The sequence below is a fragment of the Vanellus vanellus genome, assembly GCF_965231255.1.
Source record: "Vanellus vanellus genome assembly, chromosome: 22".
Taxonomy (NCBI): domain Eukaryota; kingdom Metazoa; phylum Chordata; class Aves; order Charadriiformes; family Charadriidae; genus Vanellus; species Vanellus vanellus.
In genome coordinates this window covers 273,706-291,737 of record NC_138927.1, presented here as the reverse complement: position 1 = coordinate 291,737, position 18,032 = coordinate 273,706, and the positions used below count along the sequence as shown (strand labels likewise).

General features: G+C 41.5%; 1 protein-coding gene across 1 annotated transcript in view; it reads right to left on the bottom strand.

Moving 5' to 3' along the window:
• KDM1A (lysine demethylase 1A) overlaps positions 1-17,011 on the bottom strand; it is a gene marked incomplete at its 5' end in the record, with an annotated part of 41,172 nt that extends 24,161 nt beyond the window's left edge. Inside the window, 7 exons of the mRNA XM_082494065.1 lie at positions 1,623-1,729; positions 2,523-2,615; positions 3,599-3,677; positions 5,053-5,186; positions 8,820-8,879; positions 13,995-14,160; positions 16,718-17,011. Coding sequence (XP_082350191.1) covers positions 1,623-1,729; positions 2,523-2,615; positions 3,599-3,677; positions 5,053-5,186; positions 8,820-8,879; positions 13,995-14,160; positions 16,718-17,011 — 933 coding nt within the window. The remainder of the gene's footprint in view (positions 1-1,622; positions 1,730-2,522; positions 2,616-3,598; positions 3,678-5,052; positions 5,187-8,819; positions 8,880-13,994; positions 14,161-16,717) is intronic.
• Between the last annotated feature and the right edge of the window lie 1,021 nt (positions 17,012-18,032).

The following is an 18,032-nucleotide window of genomic DNA, read 5'->3' as shown; positions in this document are numbered from 1 at the left end:
GAGGCCACAACTGCAATACTGTGTCCAGTTTTGGGCTCCCCAGTTCAAGAGGGACAGGGAACTGCTGGAGCGAGTCCAGCGAAGGGCGACTAAGATGATTAAGGGCTTGGAGCATCTGCCTTATGAGGAAAGGCTGAGAGCGCTGGGACTCTTTAGCCTGGAGAAGAGAAGGCTGAGGGGAGACCTTATCATGGCATACAAGTATCTAAAGGGTGGGTTGAAGGAGGATGGAGCCAGGCTCTTTCCAGTGGTTCCCAGTGACAGGAAGAGGGACAATGGGCACAAGTTAGAACATAGGAAGTTCCGTTCAAATACACGGAAAAACTTCTTTACGGTGAGGGTGACAGAGCACTGGCACAGGCTGCCCAGGGAGGGGGTGGAGTCCCCTTCTCTGGAGATTTTCAAGACCCGCCTGGATGCAGTCCTGAGTAATGTGCTCTGGGCAGTCCTGCTTTGGCAGGGGAGTTGGACCGGATGATCTCTAGAGGTCCCTTCCAACTCTGAAAACTCCGTGATTCTGTGATTTTAAACCATTCTCTTGCCAGATCTACATACTGGTTGTAACAAAGATGCACAGAACAAAACCCAGGTTACAGCACAGATCTCTTTCTTCCAGCTTCAAAAAAAGAAAAAAAAGAAAAAACAAGTAGCAAAACCAAAACCAAAAAACAGGCAAACACCCCACAATACATTCAGGCGAGCAAGAGACTCCTAAACAATGAGATTGTTGCACTCTCCTTTGCTCTAGTGTTATGGAACCTGTGAAGCGCAGACCAGCAGCTCTTGCACCCAGCAACACAAGCAGTAGCTAGCAAAATTAAAACCCTGAAACATTAATAAAAAACTTCAGCAGATTATTTTAATCTGCACTAGAAAAGTGTCAGTAGCAAATACATTAACAAAATGAAGTCAGGAAGTAAAACATAAGATCAAATTTAATTGGTCAATAGATTTATTTACTTTACATGAGTATCAAGCATTCTCAGTTGATTAGATTTAGGAAAAAAACCCTTCAAGTTTATAAAAAAGGAGATTCCACTTAGGAATAAAATAATAGAAATAAAAGAAAGAATAGGAATAAAAGAAAGAATAGGAATAAAAGAAAGAATACTTTATTACTTGAAGAACAATCAGCTAGATCATGCACCACAAAATGTTGCTCTATATAACTTTAAAGCATATGTTAAGCACACAGTAATAACCAAGGAAAGAATTAATGTAGACTTAAAAGGTGCAAGACAAAAATCCTGCCTGACATTGTATGGCAATTCCAAATAAGGATTCTATTTAATGGGCAAGTTCTTGAAATACAGACTTGCATTCTGCTATCCAGTGAAAAATCAGTTTCTAAGGACAAAAAGGAAGAAGATTCCAGCCTCTTACTATTCCAAGCACATGACACTAGCCCCTGACTAGGCAGTCCATGCCTGAGAAAGCATTAAGCCAACTGCCAGTGAGAACAAATACACTTGTTTTCTAGTGAGACAGGTTTAGTATTCAGCAATACACCCTGCCTACCTGTAACTACACACAAGCTTACCTATCTTGGGTGTGCTGCTGGTACTGAACGTGGTTACAGGTTAAGTTTCCATATAGAAGTAAAATAGCACAGAAATGCATACCCTGGCTTCCAGAACTGTGACATCCATCCCAAAGCTCTGCAGCTGGCGAGCTGCTGCCAACCCAGAGACTCCAGAACCGATAATGATCACCTTTCCGGTCTTCTTGGCTAAAGAAAGGGGAAAATAAGGTACAGGCTCTATATGTGCATTACTACATCGGAAGTAGTCATGTTAAAGTTGCATAAAAGAGACACCAGGAACAAAAAGAAGCTTCCTTCTCATCGGTAGGTTCTGACAGAACAAACTCTTTCACAAAACAAATAGCCACAACAAGAAAATTGAAGTAATTATGTACATAATATGGTAACAGTAAAACGCTTTACAATTTCTCTTAGTGAGACAGGTACAAGAAAAATACACCAATAGTGCATCTGTGACAAGGAAGAAAACGGGAAGAAAAATACTTCTGAAGGACAATTGTTGGAAGAAACTGATTCTTATTAATTATAGTGGGACAAAGTACCATAGTTTTATTTCTTTCTGCCCCAGAGGAATAAAACCTCAAAAGGACAGATGAGTTCAGCAAATGTAAAAATTAAGCATGATGTAAGTAAATCATAGATGTGAGTACAGTATTGTTTCTGTCTTTTGTTACTCAAATGAGGAACAAGGATAACTCATTAAACAGTGACAGCCACAGAGTTGTTTGCATAAGATTTGCAAACATCTTCCCTCTCAAAGTTGATTAGATTTAGTGATTTACAACAAAGTGATTTACTTAAATACATGGCTTCTCCATGCCAAAATAAAAAACATGAACATCTATAGCCAGATGGCTTTCCAGCCTTTTTTTATTTTCTTAGCATCGCAATCCTAAAAGAAGCACTCAGAAATTTGTCCTAACAAATCACCAAACAATAAAACAAAACTCCAATTAGAAACGATTTTCAAATTTCTTACTTGGAAGGGGCTTCACTCTTTTGTAGATACCAAAGTTGATTAGACCATGCCGCTCCAGATAGCTGTGTACTCTGTGAACGAGCACCGTATCACCTAAAAAATTGTAATGGTTTAAAATTATTATGTATGTTTGGCAGCACATATGTACTTTGAAAACATTCACAAGCAAACGTGTCACAGCAGCAACCCTGCAAAGTCACGCTAAACACATCCCTTTCTGCACTCCTAGCTGCCCCACTGAACAATTAATCTTCTTGAAGATCGGTGAGGTTAAAGTTTTCTGGAAACCACAAGCTGTTTTCCATGCTACACTGCAGTTTTGAATACTGCCCAAAAAGCTGTGCAGGACATTAAACGCTTCTATTTATTCAGGGCAGAACACCTCGTCTGAAAGTGACTGCAGAAATCTAGAGATCTTTACACAGAACTGTAATGTGACTTGCCAGTATTAAGCGAACCTGCTACTGGAGTACTGAATTCATTTTTATTTTTATAAACACAATAATTCACTATTTTGCAATACTTGACAGCGCATCTGCATTCATTTCAGCATTATTTTCTTTAATTACTCTTTCTTTGTGGCTCCCCTCCACCCTTTTTCAGTTTATTGGAATCTTTTTTGAGAAGGGTGGAATGGCCTACATTCACAAAAAGTAACGCCTCGCTCTTTCACTGCCTTCTTTCATCATGGCCACTCTGTTCAATTCTTATGCAACTTTTTAATGCCTCGCAGAAACCTTGTGATTAAGAAAATCTCACAGCTGCAAACTGCCACAAAGTTGTAGCAAAAAAAAAGCTGCATGTGAATTCACTCGCAGGAAAATTCTGTAACAACCCGTCTTTTTACCAGCTTTTTTGAATTCTGCTAGGGATATATTTCTTTACCAGACAAATGAACCTAACAAACCTGAAACATGAACAAACTGCAATATCCCATTCTGTACAAAAACGCTCATGGAACTCCACTAATAAAAGGAGCCATCTGAAATCCTCTCGATTCTGAGCAGCTTTTTCCCAACCAAAACTGAAAAAGAATAACGATACGTACAGTATGGGTTTGGCAGTAAAAGACTTACTATTATAAGGTGCTTCTAATTGTTGGATAGTTGCCTCAAATGTCAGCTGAATCTTTGGATTATCCAACCAGAGCTGCAGCTGTATTTAAACAAACAATAAGACATATTATATTAAGCGATACAAAAGATGTTTTCCCATGTGCATGTTTGTTACCAAATACTGTTAGGAGATGAAACCCTCTAACGAGTTAAGCTTTGGCCACACTGAACTTTGCCTTCCAGTGTTAAGGTGCAATAGAGTCCATTTTAACTTCCTACACCATTTCAACTAAGTGGAAATGCATCAAATTAGCAATCTCCTAATCACACATACAAGAAAACATACACTGAAAGAACAAAAGCTACAAAATGGAAGCACCAGAATGCTTACATGTACAGCCTTTCTTCCACCTGCATAAGAAATGTGGTATGAGTGATATTTTAACTGGGCATGCAACATCAGCCAGTACCTGACTTTTTGGCATCAAATTTCACATTATTTTTGCAAAAGCTACAGAAGGCACATGTCATCTTACGCAGCTTATTTACTTCACGGCATAGATAGCAATAGTTAGTAAATAACATTTTATTGTTCAGTGCCTAGATCTAGGTCATACACAGCAATTCCACACCATTTAACATTCCAGAATTAGTCATTTATTTGGGTATTACTCTACAACCGCACTACGGAACTTCACAGTTCCTCACAGATACCAAATTAAAGTGGAAATCATACAAGTAGAATGAATAGGAAAAATTAAGAAAGGATTTCCATGTAGTCTGGGAAGCCATTTGAGCCAAATTTCATCTTTAGCATAGTACTTTCTTCAACTTGTTTTCCAAGTAATTTTTAACAATGTTGTTTCTGACCATTTCTGAGTGTGAAACTAACCATTTTGTAGTACTATGTACCATAATGCTAAGATACATTCTCAGCTGAAAGAGTGCAAAGCCCGTAATCTGTATTTTTATATATAAATATCATAAATAACTTTGTATGCATATATACAATTCCATTATTCACATTAGTTTACTTTTATTAAAAAAAAAAAAACTGACAGGTTTGCCTTATTCTAAGCAACAACATATTATATTGAATATTATTTAAGTATTCAACAGAGACTTCTTTAAGCTGAGATCAAGTAACAGAACATTTGCATCAGCTTTCTGTTTGTTTCTATCTTTTTAAAAGCTGTATTAGCTGAATCATGTATGACCGTGTTTTGGATATTGTACATATATTACAGATTCTTTATGTGGCCTCACAGCATTGCCTCAATCAAGAACTGGGTAACACCTTTCTTAGCAACTTAGAGGATGACAGGATGCCAGAAATGAACTCCCACCATCTCAAAAAAAAAAAAAAAAATTAAAAAAGATCTACCAACTGTTAGACATGCAAAGACCTATTGGCAGTGACCAAGATATACAAATGTTCTACCCTTTTTCCACCGATACTTTTACAATAAACTTACAGTGCGGTTCCTGATGTACAGAAACACCTTCTGGGTCTGCTGTGGCCCACTGATTATATCAGGGAAGCAGGCAGCTTCTTGAGATGTCATACGGTCATGTGGAAGTCTACTCTGGAAAGCTGCACCCTCCACACCTACAATAAAACGACAAGTTGTCTACAGGCACTGCAAAAGGAACTGCTAAATTAGTATTTTTACACCACCCTTCCTAGCAAGCGCATCTGGCCTTGAGATGATATGGTGGCCAATTCCATGTCATGCTTTCATTTAGTCCTTTTATTTATTTCTGTAAGACATGCAGGTTCCCAAGTCAACAGTTCTTTGAGTAACGGGTATCATATCTAGGGTTAAAAAGGTATACAACAGGGGAAAAAAAAAGCCACAAAAGAAAACCACAAAGGAACTGAAAAATAAGGGGGGCAGGGGCACATATCAATATAATATATAACAGTATATATATTATATATAACACACACATATATATAAAAATATAATATCAATAAAATATAACTGCTTTAGATGCTGTCCTTCATTTGTGTGGTTTCCAGTTTCTACCGGAATATGAAAAAACATTTTGGAACTCGTTCAAAGCCAAAAGATCTCTAAGATACAAGCACAATGCCTACAGTCTCCTCTCACCTGCTTTTCAAGGTTTCATTGACGCTGAACTCCCCAAGCTAGAGGAACCCATCTTAACCTCTCCTTTTGCATATGTCATACATTCACAACAGACAGCGCAATGAAATACAATCCTACTTATGCTTTTTTTCCTGCGTCCCCTCCCCAAGTGCTGCCTACAATCAACAACTACAGATTTCTGACTTTTCCTTTTAAATGCTCCACATGTAAAAGACTAATATTGAACATATACAGGAGACATTTTCTCTGTGGCACGACTTCATTCATAAAGGCACCTGTACTTCTATCAATTCAAACACTGTCAGTGAAGTAAAAACAGTTATGTACCCTACATTCCACAATCTCATTTGAATGTCATACTATAAAGTCACAAACTAAGACACAGCTGCATAAAGTGCTACAGCACACGTGGAGTGCAGAAAGCGAATCTTGCAGGCACAGTGAGCAAAATGAAATACTGACATGGGAAATACAGAAAGAACAATATAAATCTCATGTGTCCTAGGAAGTGACTTAAGATCAGGACAGAGAGAGGAGAGGATATTTAATCTGGAAAGATATAAGCAAATACATCCCAAGGGGAAAAACCCACAAGTAATGCAGTAAGATTAAGATCATTTACTGAAACTGGAATTGTTCAAAAGACAAGAAAATATAAGCTCGCAGTGCGTTACAATAGCCAAGACAACTGTTTGAAAGTTGGAAGTTCATGTGTAGAGGTACACATGCCACTGTACTGGGGAGAGAGGAATGATCTTCTTCCAATTCTGGTGAAATCACACACGTCTTTTACTTCCAAGCATTTTTACATCCCAAAGGTGAAGAAAAAAATTTAAGCAAGGAGAAGGTTGTGAAGTTAACAAAATTAATTCACAAGCAAAGATAAGATGATCCAACTCTGTGATGACTCCAGGTAAAGAAAAACATCTATAATCATTTACAGGAATTTTACAAGAGGAAATTAGTAACAGAGGCTACAGAGCACTGCAAGAAAGTAAAATGAAATTAACAATAGAAAAGTTGACACACCCACAACACTTCTTGACACTACTATTCAGCTACGGAATAGAAACCCATAGCTCTGCTAGAACTTCATCTTCTTCAGTAATAAACATCCCCCAGCCCTTTTGCTGTCCTTCAGTCTAACACTGAACCAACTGGGCAAACATCTACATATGAATCCATCTGCTAAACTCTGTAAAATTGAACATGACAGTCAAGCCAAAGTTACAAGTTCTCTGATACTTTGTTAATGTTAACAAAGCTTAATTAAGGTTCTAGATCATCGAGTGTTAGCAAAAAAGCTCAGAAGCACAATTTTTAGAGAATGGCCAGTTAAACCAAGATTTGAAATGCTGACCCTGACTCCCTCTTACAGGCTTATGCTAAAATGAGCGTGCCTTCTCCAGGTATTTGCTAAAAAGCATTGAGTGCCATGCAATGATCAACTACCAGGAAACTCTCAGACTTGCACATTTAAGGCAACTCGCCAGTTTCTTGAAAAGCCAGAAAAACTGGCCCTCCTAACAGCCTTGGAAAGAACTCCAAGGTGGTTTTTTTTGTTTGGTGTTTTTTTTTGTTTTTTTTTTTTTTTTTTTTTTTTTTTTTTAAGGCCACATCTTTTATAGCAATACCTGAACTTTAAAACTAAAATCTCAGAATAGCTACAGATAGCACTGGTATTTAGAAAAAAAGACCACAACAAGGTTTGACACCAGGATTTAGAAAAAGCCTAGCTATTATTAGCGAAGATATACTTTTCTTTGGCCCAACCACAAAGATCTTATAAGAATTAAATGTCCTTGAACTTACTTTTGCAACTACACAACTCAAAGGTTAAATGAATTTCAGGCTGATTAAATCCCCCTCCTCCCACACCCTTACTGCTTGCGTTTCATGAAAGCAACACATTTAACGGAGTACCAGTTCAGAACTACTTGCGGCAGGCAACTCTTTTAATGACTGTAGGAATGGCTCTGCCTAGACTCATCTCCTCTTCACACACATCCGCACACACACTTGCCACTTCCTGACATTCAGCATCAGCAACTAATGTGCTGAAGTTCTGATTACCTTCTTCCCCACAGAAGAAATCTTGAGAGATGCTGCTCATTTAAAGACTTACTGAAACATCTGCAGATGAAAAAGACTCTAAAGGAAAGTTATTTGGCTGCTGAATCAGATAATTGCTAAAGCATACCCTCAGCAAGTATATAAAATGCAAAATATGCAGAATTTCCAAACAGCCAATGCCTGCCTAAAAACGAAATAGGCAGTGCCTCCTTAAGCCCTCAATCTATAATAGTCAGAAATTCTATGCAGGTGGTAAGATCCAAAACATAACTAGGCTCCTTTACTTAGAACAGCAGGGATGCACTCTCAGATGAATATCTTGAAGTTATATTTGCTTCAAAAAGATCAACTTGGAGGTACAGAACAAGTTCTGGAGCCTTCCACTCCTTTGCTTAAAACCCTAATCCTCAAGTGAGAGCGAAAGTGGCAGAGTTGGAGTGCTATTTTCAGTAGTACTCAAGTTCTTAAGAGTAAAGACACCAATTCTGTGAATTAATTTATAAGTGCATACTGCTGGCATCAGTACTTGTGTCAAACGGCAAATGCAATTCACAGTCCAGTCCACTGAGAAGCAGACTATGTATCTCCCCAACAGATGAATCTCCTGGGCTAACCACTGGCACACAGCTCAAACACAAACCCTTTCAAAATTAAAAACAAAGGAGCAAAAAGGCATTCCACACTACACTGCTTCTGCAAATTAAAAAAAGGTCTACTGTGCTGAAGCCCAGGGCTTTCTGTGTCATTCTAGGTGGTAAAAACTGGCTAGGTAAGAAGTATCTTTTTGCACATTTGGACTCCTCTAAACATGGAGAGGAGTGGAGGGATGAGAGATCGGCCTGAGGCATTTCAACTTAGGTCAGTGTCCTTTTCCACAGTTGGTACAAACCTCAACTGACATTTGAAAATAGCCCTCGCTTTTTTAACAGGTGGCTAAACAACTCCTGTATCTCTTGCTAAGTTCTGGACAACCACACCCATGCGCACTTGCAAGCATCAATGCCTAACTTGGCGGCTCTTGCTACTAAGTGGCAAGCATCAAACGCCACCCTCACCTGATGCTTGGCCGTCTCCATACCCTCCAGAATTGTCGTCTTGAAGTCCTCCTGCTTGCCCTGTGGAAGGAAAGAGGAGAACTCAGGGACCTTACTCCATAAGTTAAACCATACTGGACATAAAGGCCTGGCAGTTGGCGTTTTAGGTATTAAATTTCACCAACTAACTAAACCCATTTTCTGAGAATCCCATCTTCTGGAACCTAGGTTCAGGGCACCAAACTCTGTGGTCTTCTAAAGTGTCATCCGTGTTACTGGAACGCTTTACATCAGACTTTATGGGAAACAAAGTAGTACACAATATGTAGCATTCCTGGTGGCTAAATACTTATGATCAACTTCATTAATGGCTAGGATTTGAATAATAAGATTACATTTCTTACTGCCAAGATCCGGTGGACGGATACCATCAGATTCTGTGGTTCTCAAACCATAAGAATTTGATAATCTTGCCCTTGGTACTCCCAAGTCTCCCCATATGCAAGGGGATAGTTTGAACCATTCTGAAAAGCCTCTTTACTTTCAAGAGAGCCTATTCTTCCCCCTCCCCCCCCCCCCCCCAAAACCTTCCTTGAAGCTTGATGACGGAACTTTTTCTGAAAGGCTCAGACCACTTATTTTGGCTTCAGTGCCCTTGATACACCAATAGTGTTCTAACACACTAAGACTAACACTTTGAAGCCAAGTACATCAATACCATTGATCAGTAATGTGATCAATACCCAGCACTGAAAGACATTGGTCTTTCAACGCAGCCAGGGCTGGAAACATGAGGAAAGGCAAAGCACTCATCTGAAAGATCCGAAGAACTCTCAAAATTACCTTAGCCTGCATTTAAGTCCCAAATAGCAGCCTTGACAGGACTACAACACAATGAGGAACAGAGCACTTCTAGAACAGAGATGACTACAGCTGCGATATCTGCAGGAAAAAAAGCTAATATAGGTCACCTCACACGGCGCTAATCTTCACAGGAGACGCTAGCTCCGAGTTTAGCTCATAAGCGATATTCTTCCACAGTCAGGTGTTTGACTAAAGTCTCGTCACCTCCAGAGAACAGGAAGCTGTGGAACACTCCAGAGATGGTCAAGAGCTGCTCAGCTAGCTGCTCCTCTACCAAGGCTCCTTCAAACCAAGGGCTTCAATAGTCAGCAAACTGGGTGTTTTCTAAAGTCCAAACAAACCCTCACTGAAACTAATCGCTAAGGTCAAGTAGAGAATAGAACAGTCACTTCCTAGAGCACAACTGCTCAAGGTGTCATCTCCAAACAGGTAAGAGTAAGGTCTAACGTGAGGCTGAACACACAATTGTTAAGACTACTCTTTAGAGTTTGGGATTAGGTGGAAAATCTTGCCAGAATTTAATTTGAGGCTCTTAGGGGATACGCTAACTTAAAATAATTTCATCTGAACTACAAATTTAACCCCTAAAGCAAGACGCAGAAAGTGAACCAAACCTTTTCCTACTTCAATAACCTGAATTAGTATCTGGAATGCTGTAACATTGCACATCTATAGATAAAATAAAATAGGAACTGAAATAAGAAAGACATTTTCACTCAGTTACAGTAGAGGAGCAACAATCAGTATTTCTACGTAATCAGTCTAGCAGCAGGGAAGTTCAGAAGCTCACAAGAGACTGTGACAAATAACTGTATTTTGACAGGCCTCAGAATTCCCAATGCTGGAATTCTATGAACTAATGTATCTGCAATAGCAAGAGAAAATTCCTCACTTCACCTACACTTTAAGTAGTTTATTTTGCTGGGAACATTACAAGACCTGCTTCCATTCTGGGAGAGACTAACACAACTCAAACTTTAATATTTACACTCCAGCATAGGTCATTAATTTGCAGGAGAAGTTACACTTGTGCCTTCCATAAGTTAAGAAATTGAAAGGATGCTGACATCAACCTGTGGCATTCATTATCCCTGAATTAGAACTGACAATAAGCAGAAGGGACAAAATTGCTCTTGATTTACTTATAAAAAGAAATCAGTATTTTCCTTTTGTGTTAATAACAGATAAACCATTTTCCATTAGGTCAAAAACCAGCATCACTATTATTGCTTGCTCAGACACAGTTCTAAACAACTCTACCCAGTCAGATTACAGAAGTGTGGAAATAAGGCCTGCTCATGCAGATTGCCTCTTCTTCCCTGTAAGAGAGACATGGTCCAGCTGCAAAGGAACAAAGCAGCAAGCAAACTGCGGGTCCACATTCTCATCAAATTACTGCAGCCAAACACAACATATGCAGGAGCAGAATCTGCTGAAAGTCTCAAGGTAACAGAATAATGGGCCATGAGCTGAACAGCAACCATGAAGAGGGTCAACAAAGGAGCCCACTTCATACAATTATCCCCTGTCTTAAGATAAAGAATAACAGCACACGATTACCACTGAATAGTGAATTTAATTAGGAAAACAGACAAGTCAGATGAAAGACAGACACAGAACACCACTAAGTTTGATTATTCACTTGGCGTTAATCTGGATCATATTCAGTCTCACAGTTCCTTGGAAAACAGCAGCTAGAAACATAAGATTACCACAAAGTAAGAATCCTGACATAACTAAAAAGACAGGAGCTGGTAAAGAAAATCTTCAGGAAGCTATAAAAATGAAAATCCAATTTGGTGAGGGCAAACAAAAAAAGATCCTTAGAGGAGAAAAACAAAAGAAGCAAGCTCCTTAATTTCAAAAGGGATATTGGCAAACAAGAACACAAACGTCATTCAGCACTGAAAGTGAGTTTGGAGGGTTTTTGCTATAAGGCAGTATGTCTCAAGTAAAAAAAGAGGAGAGAGATTTTAAGGAAATTACCTTAATCATGAAATACTGTTACACCTTTAAAAACTGCTCTGCAATAACATGCAGTAAACCTTGCAAATCCACACTATAACAATCTGCACGGCCAGAACATCTGGAATTCCCCACAGCTGAACACCTTAATGGAACCCATCTCAAACAAGATGAGCATTTTGCTGTCACCTAAACTGTGATACTTATTGACCTCCTTCTACTGTAACCTGTCTGTGAGGACAGACTAATGAAATACCACCTACCATCACTATCACATTTTTAAGTTTGCACAATTAGACTTTTCAACACAAAAGGTCATAACCTATAACACGACAGCTTTACACCTCTACTGCATTACCTGTGTTTTTGCAGGCTTTAAACACAAAGGAAATTGTTTAGGTCTGCAATGAGAATAAATTAACAGTAATACACAAGCTAACTTTTTGTATTTTGTTAAATTTTCAATATGCAATCCTGCTTTAGTATTACTGTTCTATTTAATATTTCTTATTGAACACTTATATTTTTACTTCAAAGAAGTGACATGGACAGAAAACTTCAATTATAAACATTGCTTCTACATACAGCAGACTCCATGCGTCTTCCTGCTAAAAGCTGTTTGAATTGGAAGTTTCAGTGCGCCTTAACAGCCAGCATAAGATGACCTGATGCTCCTGACACCTGCATTAATAAAGACAGAGCTCCACCTATGTACACAGTTTCAGAAGCCTTTAAAAATAAGCAAGACTATGGATAGAATTACAACTGAAAATCTCTCGTCTTCCTACATCACTGCTTCATGTATATCACAAGATTTCTAGGAATGGAGAAAGGCTACAATGACCTAAAATCTACTTATTTCTAGACAGCTAGATATAGCCTGGTTTAAAATAGGTTGTATTTGGAATCATAGAATGGTTTGGGTTGGACAAACACCTGGTTCCAATCACCCTGCCATGGGCAGGGACAACAATTTAGATTACATTTATAGGACCAAATAGAGTGCTTGCAGAATAACTGATTAACAGACTGTTTTGTATAAGGAATAGCAAGAGTCTATCACTGCCTATCTTCCGTGTTTCTTCCATCATGGGATAAAACACTGTACTTCACTGATTATGCTCAAACTGATTTCAATAATCATTCTTAGAGGCACAAAATGGCATCTGAGAAACATCAAAAGTATATTAATATTAGGTCTCAAGGATTAAACCCAAAGTCTAAGCTAAATTAAATAGTAAACTTAAGATACTTGCTTAATTACACCTATTAAAATTCCATTTTCGATAGATCAGCTACATCTATGGACAGGAAGGATTTTTACCATTGTAAATATTCTAGTCAAGCGTATGAGCTATAGTAGTCCTGTATCAAGCCAAGAGTCGTAACTGAGGAGAGATTACAGGGGTAAATCCTAAGAGATAAAACACAATTGGGGCTTTTAATATATTTTCTGAAACTGAAGGTAAGTACCCCCAAACTGATGTCAGTCCCATTTTCTACATTCTCAAACCGGCCAGCCAAAAAGGAGCCAATTAAGAGCAGGAGAACTGAAGACTAAATATTATTCACCTCAGTGATGAACCAGCAAAAGTTCAACTACTAGATTTCAGCTACTGCCTAAAACCAACCAGCACACACATTGTATTGTGAAATCTCTCTGACAGCTAAACTTTGCAAAAGCATGATTTTATAGATAGTTGAGTCATACACCAACACCAGACCTAACTAATGGTGGTAGCTGTAAACACAACAGAGGTAAAGAATGGATAGGGTACTGCTAATACCATAAATTTCAAAAGCTGCTTCCTGAACGTGACTGACCAAAAAACTTTCCAACGTAAAGTGAAGCTTTACAACTCTGTCAAAGGTAATGAGGAAAGCACTGAAGTTTAAGAAAACAGTATCCAACCAGATCTTAAGATTATAGTCATAGTTTAAAGCCACAGGAATCACTGTAGATTAAATCTGTTCTCCTGCATAGCAACGCCCCCAGTAAATCTAACCTCTTTTCTCTCAGAGGAATAAGTGAATGTTGGTACACGAGCAGCTGTGGCAGCTAAGAGCCAAAGAAGCTATTCTGATCAATAAGCTTCCAAAGACAAGTCAATAATGATCATGAGAATCTAGCACAAGAGGTTTGGCTTAGTTTGGAATTAGATCACGCATATTCCCATCTTTATCAGGCTGATCTGCATTTTTCCCCTCCTTCCACGTATGGGGCCAGCAAAGAAAACACTGTAGAATAATCATTCAAAACCAGATCACAACCAGACACAGGATTCATGATGCTGCACCTGACCCTGCTTAATTTCTGGCAATAGAACAGGTAAGTAGTGTCAGAGGAGAAGGTCTCTCTTTACTCACCGGATGGCTCCTCCGGCTCGCTTTCATTCTCCTCTTCTGCAGGGGCTGGTGGAGGTGGTGGTGGTAGCTTTTTCTCTTTCTCAGCTTTAGCATTTCTCTCTTCTTCAGAGTAATACTCATCTTCTGACAGGTTTGCAAGACTCTCATCCATCTCTCTATACTCCACCTGTAAAAAGCAGATCAGAGGATAAACACACAGAAGATGTCTGTAAGTCTCACTACTAAAATGAACATTGCAAGCAACAAAATTGCTATAGCTCAAAGACCCAAGGTACCTTGTCCAGAGTCTTATTACAGCTACCATGTTATAAAAATCTTCAACAGCTTAACGTGTTTCACATGTTTTTACCTCCACTAAAAAAAAAAAAAAAAAAAAGTCTTCAGCACCCAACCATCCAACAGTAGGAACTATCTACTCATATCAAGCCCACTTTATGTGTATTTGCTGTATAATCATCTAACCTCTGTAATTTTCTTCCTTTCCTTCACCTCCCTCTCAAACTTGGGGATAACAAACTGCCTCATGTCCAATCCACATGTTCCAACTTGAATTTATCTGTCAAACATGGGTGAACAGAAGTGTACATAAGATTTCATCTTACCCTGATACAGAGGATCACATTTGCCTCCTCTCCAGGATGGTCACACTATTGGCTCAATGCCAGGAAAAAAAATGTAAAATAATCTTTATTGCCATAAATGTTTTGCTCTGCTCTAATAATTGTTCTGGTAACTAGTAATATTACCAGCTAAAAAGACTTGCTCCAACTTAAAGGAACATGGAAACACCAAGAAATAACCTACAAGGAATACATCTCATGCTGTTTAATAAACCGAGCTTTTTTCCAAAGTAAGAAAACCTTATAATATTGCTATTGAATTTCTCTACCTATTGGAAAGGAAAAAAAGCACTTCTCACAATATGCAGCCATGGGAAAAATAAAAAGAAAGCAGCTAGTGCACCTCCAACATCCTACAGGTCAGCTTCTACCATGAGATGACAAAAGCAACTCTATTTTTCATCAAAAGAATCATGAAATCTTTCACAGCTCAGTCATTAAGAAAGGGCATTAACGGGGACAATTCAAAGTAGCATTAGGAGGCCCGTGTATAGGAAAACCTAAATTCAGCAAAACACTAACACGCTCCATGATCTGCTATCTTTTAAATATTTACACTCCATTCTGTCCAGCACATTCAGTTTTTCATGCTGTTGGGCAGATGTTGCATCACCAGGATCTTTTGTGAACTCTCACTCTGAAGCAAATTACAATGATCCCACAGCACCATAAGTATAGCATCACATGTTATTTGAAACCAACAGAAACTAGTTTTGCTCTAAGGCCCTCTGAAGTCTCCCATCCTCTGTGAGCTCACACAACTTCCAAAGAACAATCAAGTCCAATAAAAAAAATAAGCTTTTCCCTAGGTTCATTTTTAACCTGGATACCCTCCCCAACTGAGTTCACACCACAAACATTCACAGTAAGGCGACCTTGTGCTAGCCAAAGTGATCATGGGCATATACTGTGTCAAAAAGAGATTAATGCCCTTAGCAAATCGGTATTGTCAATGCAGAGGAACACCACCGAAATACGACCCACACATAGCACACTAATTCCTACTTCTTAACAGACCGCTATAAAGCAAGTAAACCCCAGGTATGCTGCAGCTGAAGATCACAGAATGGTTAGGGTCAGAAGGGACCTTTAAAGATCATCTGGTCTAACCCCCTCTGCCGTGGGCAGGGACACCTCCCACCAGCCCAGGTTGCCCAAAGCCCTGTCCAGGCCATGAACACCTCCAGGGATGGGGCAGCCACAGCTTCCCTGGGCAATTTGTTCCAGTACCTCACCATCCTCAGAGTAAAGAATTTCTTCCTAATATCTAATCTAAGACTCCCCTCTTTCAGTTTAAAAGATGCACCAGACTGGCCTACCCAACCATTCCTATGCAAAGGATCAGCCCAGCTAACACGTTGCATAAAAGCTCTGAAGAGGAAGACATCCAATGTCGCAGGTACAGTACAAGAGAGTTTCTAAAAGTAATTTCAGCTTCCATATTAAACACACCCAGACTTGGGCACAGCCCAAAGTCTTCAAAGTCTTTTGCAACCAGGTTTCCAATAAAATGTTTCACAAAAAAAAAAGATAATGCTCTCAGATGTTCAGAATAACACACGACAATTACATACCACAGGCCCAATTTATTGAGAGCTGTTTATGGCCTTTATATGCCATATTTATGGTTTTTTGTTTGTTTTTTTTTTTTTTTTTTACTGCTGGGTATCTGAGCAGGAAGCCCTACGAAGTTCCGAGGACCAATGCAGACTGCTCTCCTTTGTGAAAGCGCACGAGTTCTCCCCAGACCTTACGAAGGTGAGCTGTGACAATACGAGATCTTACTCCGCATTAGCTTCCTGCACGTCTGCATGTTTATCCTGGAGGAGCGCTCGCCTCCGCGGGGCAGCACCCGCACCCCACACACCAGCGCCGCCCGGTGAAGCCCGATGAGGCCGGGTAGTCTGCTCAGCCCCGCGCCCGCCAGGCAGGGAGCCGCCCGGGCTCCCCCTCCCAGGGAGCCGTTCCGAGCAGAGGCGTGCCCGACAACCCAGCGGCCGGAGCGCGCCCCGCCCGAGGCCGCGGCGCCCACCTGACCCCCACTCCGGCCACGGCTCCAGGCCGGCGGGGCCGGGCCCGCAGCCCAAGCCTCCCGACACCTACTTTGGCCCGCTTGCGGCGGCTGGTCCTGCGACCCTCGGGGGTCTCGGCGATGCCAGTAGTTTCGGCGCCGGGCGCAGGGGCGGCACCGGCGGCCGGCGGCTCGGACAGACCGCCTGGGGGCGAGGCCCGCGGCGGCTCCTTCTTGCGGGGAGTGCGCTCCGCAGCCCCACCGCTCTCGGCCGAGGAGCCCAGGGCCCCCGCGGCGGCGGGCGGAGGCACCAGCGCCTCAGGCCCGCCCTCGCCGCTCGCCGCTGCCGCCGCCGCCTCCGCGGCCTTCTTCCCCCCCGACAGCATCGCCCCAGCCGCGCCGCGCCGCGCCGCGCCTGCCCGCACAAAGGAGGCCGCCCGCGCGCTGCCGGCGCTGCCTCCTGACGTCACCTCCGGGCCGCGGCGCGCACGCACAGGGGCGCTCGTGCCGGCCGCAGCCGCGCGTGCGCAGGCGGCCCCACGCTGTGCCCCCTCAGGGCCGCGGCCGTGGGGGTGTCAGTCCGCGGAGCTCCAGCGCGGCAGGAGGGAGGGGGCCGCCCGCTGCAGAGCGGCTCAGCCGGCGAGGCAGCCGCAGCTGTGAGACCGTCTGTCTCAAAGCCGCTCTGCGGGGTCGGGCGGGACCACACAGGTGGAGGCCACGAGAACTACATCTGGGTCTCGCTGCCGGTGGTGCCTGCGTGCTGTAGCCTTCACTGTGCCTACAGACATAATGGTTGCCTTGAGTTCACAAATAATTATTTTTATCTCAGGCCCGGCCTCACAGAGCTCATCATCGGGGCTGTGCCGTGCAAGCCTCCCAGGCAGCTCCATTAGATAGCTCCAGTGAGCTGAATCGATGCGCATCGGTTCACTTTCATGCCAACAGACAACTTCACCTATGCATGCATCTCTTCCAGTTTCCCTGCCTACACATCTAATCCAGGTACAAACTGGAAGGTCCTGTTGGTGACCCTGGAAAAGTGAGAAGCCCTGTGGGCACAGCAGTCCTGCGTGGACATGTGTGTCCACGGCACAACTCATGGAGTCCCTCAAAATGTGCCAAGACTGTTAAAACTGAGATGTTTTTTGCCTATTCCCATAAAGCATTTCAGTACTAGTCCTCCTCCTGTCTCCTTCCAAGGTCTGGGCTGGACTTTTCCTCACCCTGTCCTCTCTCAAGCTTCTACTTACACCACCAGAAACTGGGGACACACTACTCATAAGTGCCCACCAGCCCTGTGTGGAGTGTACTGCCAGAGATGTTCTGCTCTGGGTTCCCTTCCCTTGAATATTTGGACATTATTAACTAAAGGTAACAGAAAACAAACCCCCACTTTTCTTGCCTCTC